General features: G+C 57.7%; 1 protein-coding gene across 1 annotated transcript in view; it reads left to right on the forward strand.

The window, feature by feature from the left end:
* Positions 1-16,340, forward strand: part of Ap3d1 (adaptor related protein complex 3 subunit delta 1) — a 36,758-nt gene extending 20,418 nt beyond the window's left edge. Inside the window, exons 10-31 of the mRNA XM_059252142.1 lie at positions 679-728; positions 1,175-1,223; positions 3,120-3,265; positions 3,518-3,897; positions 4,894-5,125; positions 6,203-6,348; positions 6,722-6,863; positions 7,377-7,448; positions 8,270-8,345; positions 8,431-8,618; positions 8,838-8,911; positions 9,501-9,669; positions 10,628-10,699; positions 11,068-11,169; positions 12,529-12,696; positions 12,906-12,953; positions 13,415-13,604; positions 13,905-13,993; positions 14,134-14,219; positions 14,553-14,674; positions 14,860-14,939; positions 15,261-16,340. Of these exons, the coding sequence (XP_059108125.1) occupies positions 679-728; positions 1,175-1,223; positions 3,120-3,265; positions 3,518-3,897; positions 4,894-5,125; positions 6,203-6,348; positions 6,722-6,863; positions 7,377-7,448; positions 8,270-8,345; positions 8,431-8,618; positions 8,838-8,911; positions 9,501-9,669; positions 10,628-10,699; positions 11,068-11,169; positions 12,529-12,696; positions 12,906-12,953; positions 13,415-13,604; positions 13,905-13,993; positions 14,134-14,219; positions 14,553-14,674; positions 14,860-14,939; positions 15,261-15,356 (2,777 nt within the window). The 3' untranslated portion in view covers positions 15,357-16,340. The remainder of the gene's footprint in view (positions 1-678; positions 729-1,174; positions 1,224-3,119; positions 3,266-3,517; positions 3,898-4,893; positions 5,126-6,202; positions 6,349-6,721; positions 6,864-7,376; positions 7,449-8,269; positions 8,346-8,430; positions 8,619-8,837; positions 8,912-9,500; positions 9,670-10,627; positions 10,700-11,067; positions 11,170-12,528; positions 12,697-12,905; positions 12,954-13,414; positions 13,605-13,904; positions 13,994-14,133; positions 14,220-14,552; positions 14,675-14,859; positions 14,940-15,260) is intronic.
* The last annotated feature ends 1,009 nt before the right edge of the window (positions 16,341-17,349 follow it).

Below are 17,349 nucleotides of genomic sequence, written 5' to 3' on the forward strand. Positions count from 1 at the left end.
CAAAAACCAGGTGGGAAGGATTTCAGAAGATGCCTGCCGGTCACCTTTGTCTGCACACACCGCACACACATACCCAAAATAGGGACTTAGGACTTGCGTCCAGCACCCTTGGGCTTGTGATTGAGCATGGCTATCCTGCGTGGGTGGAGGGAGCAGAGGAGGAAAGGTGGATGAAGGTGTGAGCCCCTAGGTGAGGTCTCAAGGCCACAGTGATCACAGGAGAGTCCTCAGGACTCACACAGCCACCCTTTCGTGACAGGACCTAGCTGTCAGCCACAGGAAGAGCAGTCAGGGCTTCTAGAACTCTCCCTGGGAGTCAGATCATGCTGTGTCCTCAGCCACAGGCTGGTGACGTGTGGATCGTCGTCATCTGAGAGCCCCCCAAATCCATGAGGTCTGGGGGCTGCTCTGCAGCGTAGGTCTGCACTCCAGAAGTCAGAGAGGAACAGGGACTGTGTGTGAGCCTGTCTTAGGTACCAGTGCTTCAGGCCCAAAAGTTACTCCTGTTTGGGAAGGTGGGGGACCTAGGCTGGCTCCCCAAGGCCCAGGCGGTACAGCTGCCTTCTGAACACACGGGCCTCCTGTGAGCCAGCCAGCCAGGCCCTGTTGGTGGGGATGGGTCAGTAGGGTGGCAGTGTCTGACCCAAGGGCACTAACCTCATCCTCCATGTACCCCAGTGCTCATCTCGCTGTCTTCCGGCATGCCCAACCACAGCGCCAGCATCCAGGTGCGTCTCTGCAAAGAAGGGGCCATGCAGATCAGTAGAACTAGGTCTTAGGGGTGGCCAGGCCCCAAGGCTCCTCAGGCAGTCGGGAAACCGTTGTGGTGATCACCTCCAAGTTTGTTTTTCTCAGTTGAGGTGTAAAGGAAGTCCTTTACACAGGCACCTCCTTTCCCACCGCACCTCCACCTGCCCTGTTGGAACCAAATTCAGTCTGCCTGGGCAGCTGCTGCGGACACGGGACGCCCCCACTTGCCCTCACTGGCACCTGCAGATCCACTCTGTCATGCTGAGCAGGGTCTCCAGTGAGAAGGCTGCAGTCACCTCCCCTTCCTGTACCCAAATGCATGCCATCAGTCAGGGCTGGGAGCAGGCTGCAGGCCACAGTGTGGGGTAGAGACCAGCTGGAGCCCTGCCTGGGAAAGCCTGACCAGTGTGACGTTCCTCCTCAGCTCTGCGTTCAGAAGTTGAGGATACTGATAGAAGACTCAGACCAGAACTGTAAGTGACCGCCCCCTGCCAGGGACCAGGCCTGAATGCCATGCCTGGGGTTCGGAGCCCGCCTGGGCCCTGCCCTCCCTCGGCTGTCCGCGTGCGCTCCAGCACACTGACTGTGGGTTGAGCAGTAGAGTCACCATGGGGGCACCTGAGAGGTGGGGGCCGTATTGAGTGTAGTGTAGACAGCAGACATGAGGACGGTCGGTCGGTCGGTCGGTCGGTCGGTCGGGGCTGGACTCAAGCCTAGTGGTTCAAGCTCACGAGTGAGTGTGTCACATCTTAGGATCCAGACCTACCTGTGCCTCAGAAACCAGGTCTGGGCCACAGGCTTCAAGGTCACGTTTGGCTACCTAACGAGTTCAAGGCTAGCCTGGGCTGCATAAACCTTGTCTCAGAAGTAAATACTGTAAGGTCTGTGGAGCAGGAGGCCGCTGCAGCAGAGTTGGGAGTTTAGGGCCAGTTTTAGGCATGGTTCCACACTAGACGACCTGTCTCAAAGCAGAACAAGGGCTGGTGAGGCGGCTCCGTAGATAAAGTGGCTTGCCACCACACCTATGCCCTGATTCCTTTCCTGGACCCCGTGTGGTGGGAAGAGAAATGACCTTTACAAATGGTCCTCTGACCTTGGTGTACACCCTCATACAAATAAAACTGGGATTGTTTTTCATTTGAAGGAGAGGGAGGCTGGTGTGTGGGTTCACACCTGTTAGGTAGGAGGTGGAGGCAGAGCCAGGGTTCAGGTGCAGAGGCCTCAGGCCAGCATCTCCTGGTCCTCAGGACGTATGTGGTGACCTGCTCTTGCCCTCCTTGTGTCTCACACTGCTCCAGACCAAGTGGCAGGCTGAGCCACTGTAGGGTCCCAGCAGCTCGCTCTCGTGTCCATGCTGTCAGGAAGCATCTCTGGGCCATCTGTTGATGAGCGGCCACCTCAGAACCTGTCACAGATTGAGGCTTCTGGGTGCAGAGCTGTTGTTGGTGGCCCTGCTTCAGTCTCCCTCCCTTCTCCATGAGGCCCACGCAGTGACCTTTAGAGCATGTGGGCGTGGTCCTTAGACCACCGTCACGGCTGGGCTCTTCTTTTTGTTTGGGGTTTTGTTTTGTTTTTTTGAGACAGGGTTTCTCTATGAAGCCCAGGCTGTCCTAGAACTTGCTCTATAGAGCCACCTGCCTCTGCCTCCCGAGTGCTGGGATTAAAAGCGTGCACCACCGCCGGGCGGTGGTGGCGCACGCCTTTAATCCCAGCACTCGGGAGGCAGAGCCAGGCGGATCTCTGTGAGTTCGAGGCCAGCCTGGACTACCAAGTAAGTTCCAGGAAAGGCGCAAAGCTACACAGAGAAACCCTGTCTCGAAAAACCAAAAATGAAAAAAAAAAAGGAAAAAAAAAAAAAAAAAAAAAAAGCGTGCACCACCACCACCACCACCGCCCGGCTGGTTCTTTTTTTTAATACATGTATTTTTAAGTTCTTTGTAAGTTTTTGCCATTTGTAATTAGGTGTTCATGTGTGGGTCTGTGCTCGGAAATCCCAATGCCTATGGAGACTGGAGGCACCTAATGCCCTGGAGCTGGAGTTAGAGTCAGAGCTGCCCGATGTGTGCTGGGAACCAGACTTGGGTCTTCTGGAGGAGCAGCACACACTCTGCTGCTAAGCCAGCGCATAGTACACGCGGGGTTCTTACCCTGACAGGTCCTGATACCTGCTGCCCAGTGTCCAGAAGGCCGTGCCTGTGGACCAGGCTGTGATAGGTTGGGGAGGGGCCATCACAAAAGTGCCCATCACCTTCAGGCAGCACCAGCTGGGGCCACAGTGGCCAGAAGTGGTGACACATTCCTCCGTTGCACCCATTGGCCATGGTATTCCACTCGGTGTCTGTAAACTAATGGCCACTTGGTCTCCACAGTAAAGTACCTGGGGCTGCTGGCCATGTCTAAAATCCTGAAGACGCACCCCAAGTCCGTGCAGTCCCACAAGGACCTGATCCTGCAGTGCCTGGATGACAAGGACGAGTCCATCCGCCTGCGCGCACTCGACCTGCTCTATGGAATGGTGTGTGTCCCTGTGCCCAGGACGGAGAGCCCTTGCAGCTTCAGCACCTGGGTCAGCCGGTGGCACCTGTCCAGGCTGTAGGGAACGGGGCCTCAGTCAGCCTCCCTCAGTCAGACACATGCTGACTCCTGCCCAGGGTGACTGCTGTCTAGGGAAGAAGCCAGCCCTCCTGGGTTCATGAACTCAGTCTCAGCTGTCATCTCACCGCTGGTCACGTCCACCTGTGCTGACCAGCAGGCTCTTCTCCCGCAGGTGTCCAAGAAGAACCTGATGGAGATCGTGAAGAAGCTAATGACCCACGTGGACAAGGCCGAGGGTACCACCTATCGGGATGAGCTGCTCACCAAGATCATTGACATCTGCAGCCAGTCCAACTACCAGCACATCACCAACTTTGAGTGGTACATCAGCATCCTCGTGGAGCTGACGCGGCTAGAGGGCACCCGCCACGGCCATCTCATCGCCGCACAGATGCTAGATGTGGCCATCCGAGTCAAGGCCATTCGCAAGTTCGCTGTGTCTCAGATGTCTGCACTGCTTGACAGCGCCCACCTTGTGACCAGTAGCACCCAGCGCAATGGCATCTGTGAGGTGCTCTACGCGGCTGCCTGGATCTGCGGGGAGTTCTCGGAGTGAGTTGGTGTGGCCCTCAGCGGTGGCCCAGTGTGGCCTGGTGGAGGGACATGTGGGCAGACCCTCTGCCTGAAAGATGGTCACTCCTGGGCTGCCCTGCCCAAGTCACTGTTTGTCTCCCTCCATAGAGTGGCTTGGCCACGTGGGTCACACTGGCTGTGGAGAGCGTGCCCTCTAGTTCATAGACATCTGAAGATCTGTTCTGTTTCAAGGGTCTTCCTAGCTGGGCAAGCTGCCACCCTCAGAGCCAGGCCTCACCATACAGTGGTGCTCGGCCTGTCCCACCAGCCCTGAGATTGCCCTGCTAGAGCTCCACACGGCAGCTGCTGTGCCCTCTTGCCATACTCCAGGAGCATGTGGGTGGGTAGGCCGGGGTGACTAGTACTACATGCCACCTCAGATACCTGGCTCAAAGGACACATGACAGCTGTGACCCAGAGCAGGTGTAGATTTGTTGTTAAATATCCAACTTGTCCCAGAAGTCTACTGGAGAGCACATTTCTCTGGAAGAGTCACAGAATTTACTTAGCACCTCCCAGTGCCCCAGGGCTCAGCCCATGACAGCCACATATCAGTGCCCCTTTGAGGACCCAGTGGGGGTCTCCTCTCTGAACCCACAGGGCAGCCACAGAGTGCACATGGATGTCAGAAGTGCGTTGAGGAGTGTTTGGGTTTGTGGTGCTGAGAACTGAAGGCAGGCAATACAGTACATACCGGCCAACGCTTTTTACCAAGAACGTTGATGGCAGCAAGTGGGTCGGTCATATGGGTCCTCTGTGCCTGCTGGTGATAGTCTCATCTGTGCCATGGTTTTTCAAACCGTGTCCCTTTTTGTGGAGTTCATGGTTCTTCGTTTCCCACTTGTGCTTAGTGAAAGCAAGTGCCCCAAGTTTGTACTTTAGCTGAGACGTCAGACCCTACATCCCTGGCCTGGCTTCCTTGTGAGTTGGGCCTGGGAGTGTGCTCAGTAGCCTCATGCAGCCCCTGTCCCCCAGGCACCTACAGGCGCCCCAGCAAACCCTGGAGGCCATGCTGCGGCCCAAGGTCACCACACTGCCCGGCCACATCCAGGCTGTGTATGTGCAGAACGTGGTCAAGCTGTACGCGTCCATCCTGCAGCAGAAAGAGCAGGCCGCCGACACCGAGGCTGCGCAGGAGGTCACCCAGCTGCTGGTGGAGCGGCTGCCACAGTTTGTGCAGAGCGCCGACCTGGAGGTGCAGGAGCGGGTAAGGCCTGGGGACTCTGCTGCTCAGAGAGGACGGTTGGCCATAGCTCGAGCCCTGTGAGCACATCCAGGGCTGGCGTGGTGTCAGTCAGGAGTGGGGGCTGTCTGCTCACACCTCACGTATCAGGCAGCAGAGCCTCCAGCAGGGCTGCCTCCTAAAGATCGCACAGTTCCTGCCCCCCAACACACCTCCAGCTGGGATGCTGTATGAACATGTGTACCCACATAGCTAGGTCTGGACTCACAGGGTGGGTAGCATTACCAGGGACCCCCATGTCTAGACACGCTCTTGGTCTCCTTCTAGGTCCTTGTCCTGGACAGAGCCAGTAGATGGAAGGGATTTTCTCCCATTTCTAAAGTGAATTGTTGAAGTCTCTCCTAGCTCTGCCCATCTGAGGCTTGGGGTCCGTGAGCAGGGACTGTGGTGTGGATGGGCCTGAGAACCAGCCTAGGAGGTGGGCAGGCCCTGCTGTTGTTGTGGGAGCTGGTTTGGGATCCTCTCTGTTTGTTTGTTGTGGGACAGGGCTTGAACCCGAAGCCTGTGTGTCTCAGGCATGTGCAGTGTCTTCGTGCCCAGCCTGGGACAGCTTGGCCAAGGTCCCGGGCTGACACGGGCATTGGGGCCCAGTGGCCAAGGCTGCTCCCGGCACCTCATGGTAACGTAGGTTCACACTGAACCAGGTGCCATGAGGCTTCTGCTTGGTCTCTGGGGACCCGTTGAAGAGGTCAGGTGTGGGTGCTGACCCATCGTGGTTGAGGAGCTCCCCAGGCTGAGCCCTGTGGGGCGGAGGAGCCCACACCGAGCCACACCTTGACTTGGTGGGGTTGGTTGTGCAGCATGGTAGCAAGGGCTGCTGAGTACCGCTGTCTTGAGAATTTGAGCCAGCACGGGATTGAGAGGCTCCAGGGGGCCCCACCGGAGATGACATTAACCGAGCTCCCTCCTGTTCTGACCCTGGTGGGGCTTGTCTCTGTCTGAGACAGTGAGACATGACGAGGTCTGGGGCTGAGCAAATGGGGAGCACAGGCCCCAGCACCATATCCTCAGGCACCCCACTCTTGACCCCTGCTCCCCTAGGCGTCCTGCATCCTGCAGCTGGTCAAGCACGTGCAGAAGCTACAGGCAAAAGGTGTGCCGGTGGCCGAGGAAGTGAGCGCCTTGTTCGCTGGTGAACTGAACCCCGTGGCCCCCAAGGCCCAGAAGAAGGTCCCAGTTCCTGAAGGGTGAGGACTGGGGATGTGGGGAGTGATGGGGCTGCAGCCACTCAAGTGGTCCCTGATTAGGAAATTAGGTAGGGGCTCCCATGCCCCAGGACCTGTCACCAGCCAAGGGAACAAGAGACGGCCACTCTGTCCTGGTGCTGCTGCACCCCTGTTCTCTGGACCTTCTGGGAGTATCCTCGCCTGTCATGGTCCTCCCAGATTCCATGGTCCCTGTCCTGGTCTGCTGTTTCCTCCCAGGCTTCCTGCCTTCCCATCTCTGTGTCTTCTCTCCGGGTCTATGGCATCCTGCCTTGCCTGGTGCCTGTGATGCTGATGTTGAGAGATGTCACAGGCGCATGGTGGGCCACCATGTGACCTCCTCTGTACATCCCAGCCTAGACCTGGATGCCTGGATCAATGAGCCACCTTCGGACAGTGAGTCTGAGGATGAGAAACCCAAGGCCATCTTCCATGAAGAGGAGCCCAGGCACGCACGGCGCCGGCAGCCTGAGGAGGACGAGGAGGAGTTAGCCCGGGTGAGCACGCCATTTCAGGAGCACCCAGCACAGGGCGGCAACCAGGTTTGGGGTCTGCTTACAAAGAGTAGCTGATGGCCAGGCCTAGGGGCCCCTGAGGCTCTGCCATACAACCAGACACAGCCTGTGACCCAGGCCAGAGGACCCTTAGGTTCCACCTGGCCCTCCTGGTGGAGCAGCCCTCCCATGAGCCCCCTTCCTGGACCCTCAGCAGGGACATCAGAGTGGGCTTCTGAGTCTGCAGGAGTAAGAAGGGCAGGCAGGAGCTGTGGCTCAGGGTGGGCAGACCCAGGCCAGTTCTGCTCCCAGGAGGCCAGACCTCAGCTGCTCTGCCCATTCATGAGCGCTGCTCCTGGACTGGAGATAGGCTCAGTGGTCGGCCTACCCGTGAGCTCTGCCGCTGGAGGTGGTCCTCATGTTTCCTCCTGTGACCCCTCCCTGCCCACCTGGGTCTTGGGAGATGGACAGGCACTTTTCTGACGCACATCCTCACGTAGAGTCCTGTCCCCACAGCGGCGAGAGGCCCGGAAGCAGGAGCAAGCCAACAACCCTTTCTACATCAAGAGCTCCCCGTCCCCACAGAAGGCAAGTGGTGTCCTTGAGAGTCCCCCCACCAGCTGCCATCCTGAACCCTCCAAGAGGGTAATGTACTTAGGGCCATGCCTTGGGGAGGGAGCTGTGCATGTGTAGTCCCAGCTACAGCTGAGCAGAGCTGGGCTGCGTCCAGGTCTTGGTAGAGAGCCTGGATGTTCTAGATGGAGCCCATCTAGACTGCCTTGAGGTGCATGCTCTGCCCAGCTGGCCCGTTGGACCTACAGTGCTGGCATCTCAGCTCTTGGCAGTTCCTCAGGGCCCTCAGGGGTTTCAGGCAGATCCTGCAGTGGTATCAGAGTCACTGGTGAGCACTGTGGCCAAGGAGGAGAGTTCACAGCACCCCAGGGTGCAAAGGACACCTGCTCTGGGATTAAATGTGTACTGCTGTCTCATTTTGGACAAAGCAGGGATTATTGGTACTAGCACTAGGGCTCTGTGGGCAGAGCCCTTGCCCAGCATGTGTGAGCTTTGGGTTCCATCCCCAGCACCACACAAACCAGGTGTGGTCACCTAGGATTCAGGAGACAGACAGGAGAAGCAGAAATCTAAGGTCACCCCTTGGCTACATAGTGAGGTTGAGGCCGACCTCTAGTCCCTGAGTCCAAAAAAGTGACAATCGTGGATAGATTTAGGTGTAAATAGCCTATGACACACTTTCCAGGGCTGTGGTCCCAGGTCCCCACCTGTCTATGGAACCTGAAGCATATGAGTAATGCTCCCATGCTGCAATGGGGGCCACCATTCTCTGACACACAGGGTTCCCCTCTCCTGAGTCCCCGAGGCACATTGACACCCTGTGGTCCCTCTTTCAGCGATACCAGGATGCACCAGGTGTGGAGCACATTCCTGTGGTGCAGATCGACCTCTCAGTGCCTCTGAAAGTTCCAGGCGAGTGTCTCCTCTTCAGTTGACGTGTGGGACGTGACAGAGTTCCGGGCATCTGTGAGCTCTGGCCGTCCTCCTGTCCCCACAGGCATGCCCATGTCGGACCAGTACGTGAAGCTGGAGGAGCAGCGGCGGCACCGGCAGCGCCTGGAGAAGGACAAGAAAAGGAAGAAGAAGGAGAAGGGCAAGCGTCGCCACAGCTCCCTGCCCACAGAGAGCGACGAGGACATCGCCCCTGCCCAGCGCGTGGACATCGTCACCGAGGAGATGCCCGAGGTCAGTCCCTGCCCGGCCCTGTCACACAAGCCCTCCATGATGGACATGGTTTTACTCCAGTCCGTGAGCTGGCAGCCATAGCCCGGTACCTCGGCATCTGGCACATGGGTGGTGTGGGTATGACTGTCCAGGCAGTCCTGTGATTTGGGGCAGAAGTGAGCCTCCACCAGGACAACATGGTTGCTAGTTGACTGAGCCCTGACCTCTCCATCCCCTCAGAATGCTCTGCCTAGTGATGAGGATGACAAAGACCCCAATGACCCCTACAGGGCGCTGGACATTGACCTGGATAAGTAAGTGATGGGTGAGGAACAGACCGAAGACTGGGTGGGGTTGCTCTTTGGGTGATGAGATCCCCATTCCCAGGGTGCTGAGAAAATCCTTGGCCGTGGTGGGGCTCTGTGTTGGTGGCTCGGCATAGTGCCCGTGGTGTGAGCGTGAAGTCCGCGCTCCTCCTCCAGCACTCATTAAAAGCCAGCCCTAGCCCCCAAGGCACAGAGACAGCAGAACCCAGGAGCCCACTGGCAGCCAGCCTGGCTGAGTGAGGGAGCTCCAGGTTCAGTAAGAGATAGACCCTGCCTAAAGGTACAGTGGAGAGTAACAGGAGAACGAGGGCCACTGACCTCTGCCCTCCACGTGACTGGACACATGTGCGCCTGGACACAGACATCCACGTCCCATATGGGCATGGGCATGCACTGTTCACATCCAAAAAGGTGGGGAGCAAAGACTGGGATGCTTAGTTGTGCAGGGAATGGGGTCAGTGCTCCCAGAACTGTAGCTGTCTGGGGACTTGCTGGAGCCTCAGGATTTGTAGGGCCAGCCGCCCCGAGGGATGGGCCCCAGCTCAGCCTGGTGACCCACCGCCCCTCCTCCCCCAAGGCCCTTGGCTGACAGCGAGAAGCTGCCTGTCCAGAAACACAGGAATGCTGAGACTGTGAAGTCCCCCGAGAAGGAGGGCGTCCCCAGAGTAGAGAAGAAGAGCAAGAAGCCCAGAAAGAAGGAGAAGAAGCCCAAAGAGAGAGAGAGGGAGAAGAAGAAGGACAAGAAGGTGTGTGAGCGCCAGGGCTCCGGCCGAGTGCAGAGCTAGGGCTGCAGAGGGTGGAACCGTGCAAGCCCAGCCAGGGCCATGCCCAGGGAGCCGCTGTTATAGGCTAGGCTTCTACAACCGAACTGAGGGCTGGGACCCAGGGCTGTGCACATGCTAGGGGGTGCTCACCCTGCCGCATCCCCAGGCTGCTTCGGTTTGGTTTGGTTTTCGGTTTTTGGTTTTTTTGAGACAGAGTCTCACTTTGTAGCTCTGGTCATCCTGGAACTCACTCTGTAGACCAGGCTAGACTCGATCCCGCAGAGATCCATCTGCCTCTTTCGCCCAAGTGCTGAAATTAAAGATGTGCGCCACAATACCCGACTCGCAGGACACTTTTTACATTGCATTTTGAACTAGATCTCACTGAGTTGTCCAGGCTGGCCTTGAATTTGCAATCCTCCTGCCTCAGCCTCTTGAGTAGCTGAGATAACAGGCCTGGCTAAAAATAGATGTTATTTGTTGAGGGCTGGGATCAAGCCCAGGATCCCACCGATCGATGCAAGGCAGCCTCTGAGGTGTGGCTTGGTGTGGTGGCGTTTTGGAGACTGCCTATCAGTCTCCTGCCCAGGTTGCACCACCAGCCGGCTCACAGACAGGATGGATCCCAGCACTCAGGAGACTGGGGGAAAGGGTTGCCATGACTTGGAGGCCAGCCTGAGCCACAGTGTGAGAACCTGCCACTTGGCTGTAACACCACTCCAGGCACCACTAGCCCAGCTGTCTTCCCAAATGACTGGTGGCTGTTGCTGCCATCTTGGCTGAGCACCTGTGGGGTCCAGTCAGAGCACAACCAGGCCTTGCGCTACACAGCAGTCAGGCTGGTCTGGGGCAGGGAGGCAAGAATGGCCAGCAGCTGGAGACCAGCCCTTGCCCTTGGCACTCCCTGCCTTTGTCAAAAGTGTTCTTCCTGTGGCTCCAGGGTGAGGACTTAGACTTCTGGCTGTCCACCACCCCGCCACCTGCTGCTGTCCCTGCTCCTGCCCCACCCGCAGTAAGTACCTGCCCCGTGTGTCCTCACGGGTATCGCCTGTGCATTTCCACAGCAGCCAGCGGGTGCCAGGCTTCTCCCTGCAGTCCAGCCCACCGGGATGGCCTGGTCAGGCCTGTGTCCACTGTCCTGTGGGACTCTGCTTAGCAAGGCTCCGGGAGGCAGAGGGGAGGTGGCCAGCAGGACCTTTGTCCACAGGTGTCCTTTGGAGACTATCCTCAGCCCTCAGTTGGGGACAGCACTGGTTCGGTGGGACTCAGAGTTCCCTATTGCTTCTCAAGCTGGACCCCTCTGAGCAGTCAGGGGAAGAGCACCCCATCCTCCACCCCACCCCTGAAAAAGTACCCCGACCTTCCCGGCTGGCTTTGCAGGAAGAGCTTGCTGTGAGCACTGTCACCCCAGCTAAGGACGAGAGTGAGGAGCTCAAGAGAGAGGAGCCAGAGGACGAGGATGTGGACGATGATCAGGAAAGGGTGAGGCACACAGCACCAACCACTTCCCTGAAGTGCCTGCAGCCCTCATGCTTCCCACCATCTCATTCCAGAACCTTCCATCACCCCCAGTAGGAAGCCTCACTCATGAGCAGTCTGCCACACCGCTTCCTGAACCCTGTCACCCTTGAATCCCCTTGCTGTCTCTGGATTCGCCTGCTCTGCATATTGGCTGTCATGGAGTCCCACACTAGGTGGCCTCTGTTGTCTGGCTCTCTCATGAGACCCCCTCCCCTCTTTTTTTTTTCAAAGATTATTTTAACACTGGGTGGCAGTGGTACACGCTTTTAATCCCAGCACTCGGGAGGCAGAGGCAGGCAGATCTCTGTGAGTTCGAGGCCAGCCTGGGCTACAGAGTGAGTTCCAGGAAAGGCTCCAAAGCTACACAGAGAAACCCTGTCTCAAAAAACCAAAAAAAAAGAAAAAAAGAAAAAAGAAAAAACAACAAAAAGATTATTTTAAGCCTGGTGTGGTGGCTCATGACTAAGAAACTCCATCTCACCCCCCATAAAAAAGATGATTTTAGTTGTGTGTGTGAATGTTACTCTGTGGGTCCTGGGATCTGAACTGAGCTTCTTCGTGATTGAGCAGCAAGCACTCTTAACTACCACACCATCAACCCAGCCCCAAGCCCCATGGTTTGGTTTTGGGTGTTTGGTTTGGTTTTGTTTTGGGTGGTGTGTGTGTGTGTGTGTGTGTGGTTTTTTTATTTTATTTGCGTTGGTGTTTTGCTACATGTATGATTGTGTAAGGGTGTCAGATCTTGAGTTACAGACAGTTGTGAGCTGCCATGTGGGTGCTGGGACTTGAACCCGGTCCTGTGGAAGAGCAGTCAGTGCTCTTAACCACTGAGCCATCTTTCCAGCCCCATGTGTGGTTTTTCAAGACAGGGTTTCTCTGACTGTCTGTGTGTAGCCCTGGCTGTCCTGGAAATCACTCTGTAGACCAGGCTGGCCTCCAACTCAGAGATCCTCCTGCCTCTGAAGTCCCTCCATGCTGCGGTGTCTGGGAGCCTTGCTCCTGTCGGTGGCTCTGTGATGCTCCAGAGTGTGACTGGTCTTCATGTCTGTCATCCATCCATAGACACTGGGCCGTTTGCCCCAGGTGGATGGGAGCACAGGCATGCCTGTGTGAGCGCTCCTCCTCGGGGGTGTGGCCAGGAGAGCTGTGGTCCCATGCAGTGACAGTCTCCCTGACCTGTCAGCCCCAGTGACCTGTGGGGTCCTTGCTCTGCTGTCCCCCCTGTCCCTTCCCTGTGGCCCCCACCGTGTGACGTGAGGGGGGAATGTTGACCAGGGCCTCTTGCTGGAACAAGGGGCCTGAGCCCAGACTCTGCTTCAGAAATCTTCCCGGCACAAGAAGAAGAAGCACAAGAAGAAGGAGGAGCGGCCACGAGACAAAAAGAAAGCCAAGCGGAAGCAGGCGGCAGCACTGGAGAATGGTGCGGCGGTGGTGGTGGTGGCGGCGGAGGAGGAGGAGGAGGAGGAGGAGGAGGAGGAGCCCATCCCGGTGAGCACGCTGGCCACCCTGCCAACTCAACCTTGAAACGTGGCTTCCGTTCAGAGAGAACCCAGAGCCTCTGGAAACTGCTCTGTGGTGGGAGCTGACACCGCATCGTGGTGGCTCTTGCTCCCTGTGAGCCTGTCCCTGTCCCATGAGATATCTGTGAACAGCCAAGGCCCTGTCACCCACGGCTGACGCTCTCTCTCCTTCCCCAGCCCATGTCCAGCTACTGCCTTCTGGCTGAGAACTCGTACATTAAAGTGGTAAGTGGCACTGGGCTGCCGCAGGGAGGGGCCGGTGCTGGGGGGAAACCACCACGAGAAGCCTTGCAGGGCTGGCGGCAGCGGCCAAGCCCAAACCCGGCCGAGACATTGCCACCAGAGTGGGACCACTGTGGCCAGCAGCCCAGCCACAGCTGCAGAGCCCAGTGTGGCCAGGCCACGTGAGGACAGCATTGCTAACGGGACAAAGCGGCCATGGCAGCATGCACATTGGGGCAGAGGCGGGAGGATTCCAAGTTCAAGACCAACCAGGACTGTATTGCAAGACTTTGTCTCAAAGACTCAAAAAGACAAGGACTGGTGTAGCTTCGTGAAGAGTGTGGAGGGCGAGGTCTGAGGGCCCACGGGCAGCTCCCACAGAGGAGCCACTGTCCTTGATCGTGGCCGGGAGCTCACTCCCCTCAGCTGGTCCCTGGTTCTTGACCCTGCCCTTACTCATGCAGACTTACGACATCCAAGCCAGCCTACAGAAGGACAGCCAAGTGACAGTGTCGGTCATCCTGGAGAACCAGAGCAGCAGCTTCCTGAAGAACATGGAGCTCAACGTGCTAGACTCGCTCAACACCAAGATGGCCCGGCCGGAGGGCTCATCGGTGCATGACGGTGTGCCCGTGCCTTTCCAGCTGCCCCCTGGTGAGCTCACCCCTTGGCCCTAGCATTCCCAAGGTCAGCTCTGCTCCTTACTGCCTTCTTACCTGGGCTCCTGCACAAGGAACTTAGCTAGAGCTTCCGGGACAGCTGAAGACCCAGGCCCCAGGCCACCCATGTGGTGAAGCCCCGTATGCTGGGCTTTCCCCGGGACAAGGCTGGGGTCTAGGGCCAGCAGAAGGACCCACTGTTTCTGTGACTCTCCAGCATCCCAGCCAGCTGTGACACCTAGAGTCAGTGCTGGCTTAGACCCCGGGCCCTGCTGAGTGCCGTGTCTCCCACCAGGTGTCTCCAATGAGGCCCAGTTTGTGTTCACCATTCAGAGCATCGTCATGGCTCAGAAGCTCAAAGGCACGCTGTCCTTCATTGCCAAGGTATGCACCGGGGCCAGCGGCCATGGCCAGTGCTGAGAGCCCACTCTCCACTGGGCTCCAGCCCCTTTGCCCTGCCCCAGGGGATGTCGGGCACCCAGGAGAGGGAAGCCACCCCACAGCTGCAGCTTCCCTTCTCACAGGACGATGACGGGGCCACCCACGAGAAGTTGGACTTCCGGCTGCATTTCAGCTGTAGTTCCTACCTGATCACCACGCCCTGCTACAGGTGTGTGTGCCTCCACCCCAGAGACCCTCCCAGGGTGGGGACGCGCGTGCGGGCAGCAGCTTGGTGAGGTGGGGTGTGCGGTGAGGTGGAGGTGATGCAAGACTCCTTGAGACGTCATCCCAGGCGCCTTCAGCTCCTGACAGTCTGCTGCTTTCTCCTGAGGCCACCCCTGCTCTGTCCCCAGGACCGCCCTGGGTGCCGGCCTCTGGTGGCCTCATACCCCAGGCTGCCTTGGGACCCGAAGTAGTCCTCTGGCCTCAGCGTTCCGGGGCAGGGCTGGGGTGACAGGCCTGACACCCAGGCCCCGCCATCACCCCGTTCTCCCCTCCACAGCGATGCCTTTGCCAAGTTGCTGGAGTCAGGAGACCTAAGCATGAACTCTATCAAAGTCGATGGCATTAGTATGTCTTTCCAGAACCTCCTGGCAAAGATCTGTTTCCACCACCATTTTTCCGGTGAGCAATGTCGCAGTGATAGCGGCTTCATCTCACAATGTCACAGAAGCCACCCCTGCTCCCCAGTCAGTCCCTTCCTACCCAGGGCCTTGGCCCTCAGCCCCCAAGTGCCATCTCCCATGGGCCCCAGCCCTTGGCAGCCTGGGAAGTGTGGGCCTGACCCCCCGCCCCCGGATCTGTTGCAGTTGTGGAGCGTGTAGACTCTTGTGCCTCCATGTACAGCCGCTCCATCCAGGGCCACCATGTCTGCCTGCTGGTGAAGAAGGTGAGCTCACAGCGCGTCTGCCCCCCCGTCCCGTCCCGTCCCCCCCCCCCCCCCCCCCCCCCGTCCCCGTTAGACCAGGCCCCCACTGGTGAGCCAGGGCCTGAGCGGGGCAGGGGCGGCCTCAGCCTGTCTCAGGCCGTGGCTGGGCGCGGTGTGCACAGCTGCCTGCCGAGCCCTCCAGAGACTGAAGCAGAGTTACTGAGTTCCGGGCCAGTTGGGGCATTTGGGTTCAGAAACTAAAGGGAGGCCAAGGCCCCAGATAGGGGGAGGAAGGGCCCCCCCCCAAGGCCTGGGCAGTATGTGCGTGTGGCTCTCCCCCAGGGTGAGAGCTCCGTGTCGGTCGATGGGAAGTGCAGTGACGCCATGCTGCTCAGCAGCCTGCTGGAGGAGATGAAGACCACGCTGGCCCAGTGCTGAAGGACGGAGTGCAGGATGCCCCGCAGACCACAGACAGACATGACAGGCCTTGCCTCTCCTCTCCTCGTCCTGTGTACTGTGCCCACACCCAGCATTAATTTAACGCCCCGGCCTCCACTGTGTGACTCCGAGGCCCTGTGAGGCATCGACTTTTTTGTTACCCTTTTTTGTTCTGCCCTTGCACTCCCTTGGCAAGGAAGGCCATTCCAACCCTAGCCAGCACGGGGCTCCCAGCTCCGCTTCCCGTTCTTGGAGGTAGCTGTGGGGACTCCAGGCTGCTGGGCCTCCAGGTTTCCAGCAAACAGTGGGGCCAGTGTGGCCCCACTCTTCTGCCCCCATGCCGCCTCTGGAGGAACTCTTCCAGCTGCTGCTGTCCCCAGATATCCTGACTGGTGGTGTCTGGAGAGGTGACCAGGCCAGCTGTTACCACACTTCTCCCCAGAGTCTGCGCGGCCAGGTGGATGGAGTGTGCTTGTGGGTCAGCTTGGCTGCTGACAGTAGGGACAGCCCTTTGATTTTCTTCTGTTCAACAGAGTTCTGGTGGGGTTCTGTTTGGGGGGTCAGTGGAGGGGCGCAGTCCATGCCCCTCAGTTTGTCACTACACATCCTGGGTTGTCCCTGCACTGTGCCACAGCTGTGGAGGGCTGAGTGCCTTGCAGTGGAGACCCTGCATCCTGAGAGCATTCAGTGCTCACCCAGCCATTCCGGGGCAAGGTGAGCGGAGCCCAGCCGGACTCTCCCTTTAGCTGGGTAGCTGGCCACCAGCTGAGCCTTCCTCAGAGGCAATGGTGGTCTACAGACATCTGGCTGTCCTTGAGGACTGCTGTCACTTTAGCATGTAGAGAACTCTGTTACCGACCCCACGTGACCTCCAGCTCTATGATGTTCCATGATTGATTTGCTGTCGACATTCCCATGTGAAGAGAGATATATCACGCTGCTGACGATCGGTGTCACAATGACCCAATAAAGAGTCGCAAAACATGTTTGCCTGTTGTGTCCTCACAGTACTGCAGAGCAGTCCTCAATGTGCCAGTCAGGCTCCTAGGGCCCAGGTGGGACAGCGAGTTTCCCTAGCTTTAAATGCTGTCACCGTCATTTAAGGACTTCTGTGTGAGCATGAGTGCAGCACCAGAGGCCAGGCTGTGCTGCGCCATCACTTTCCACTCACACAATGCTGGCACTGAAATCGGGTCCTTAGGCCTGGGCAGCAGACGCTAGTGCTCACTCAACTGTCTTGCCATTTCTCCTTTTTAAAAAAAGATTGTAAAATTCTATCATGTAGCCAGGCAGTGGTGGTGCACACCCTTAATATCAGCACTCGGGAGGCAGAGGCAGGGGACAGCCAGGGCTACACAGAAAACCCTGTCTCAGAAACACAGATTACCATCATGTCTGTCTGCCATGTGTGCATCTTGTGCCAGGAGAGGGCGCTAGCTTCCCTGGAACCGCAGCTCCTGGCGGTGGTGGGTGATCCCTCAGCACTGAAAACCTGGGCGCGCTGCAAGAGCCCCGACTGCCGAGCCACTTCAACCCCAAGCCCATTTCCTTTTCTTTTTTTCCTTCGTCTTTCAAAAGACAGGGTTTCTCTGTGTAGTTTTCATACCTGTCCTGGATCTTGCTCTGTAGATCAGGCTGGCCTCGAACTCACAGAGATCTGCCTGGCTCTGCCTCCTGAGTGCTGGGATTAAAGGCGTGCGCCACTGCTACCCAGCCTTTTTCTTTTTTTTTTGGTTTTTTGAGACGGTTTCTCCATGTAGCCCTGGCTGTCCTAGGACCCCTTTAAAAAAAATAAATAACAAGCTTTTTAATCAACTTCATAAAAAGTATTCTTGTAACTGAACTTAGGCCCACTCGCCCAGCAGGTTGCAGGTGATGGATTCACATTTTCTAGGCTCAAGGATGGGTGGCCTCTACATGCCACAGGGTCTGAGTGACAGCACAGAGCTTGCTTGGCAGGAGGCAGGCGCAGAGCAGGTGGGTCAGCTGTTTA

The sequence above is a fragment of the Peromyscus eremicus genome, unplaced genomic scaffold (assembly GCF_949786415.1).
Source record: "Peromyscus eremicus unplaced genomic scaffold, PerEre_H2_v1 PerEre#2#chr22_unloc_1, whole genome shotgun sequence".
Taxonomy (NCBI): Eukaryota; Metazoa; Chordata; class Mammalia; order Rodentia; family Cricetidae; genus Peromyscus; species Peromyscus eremicus.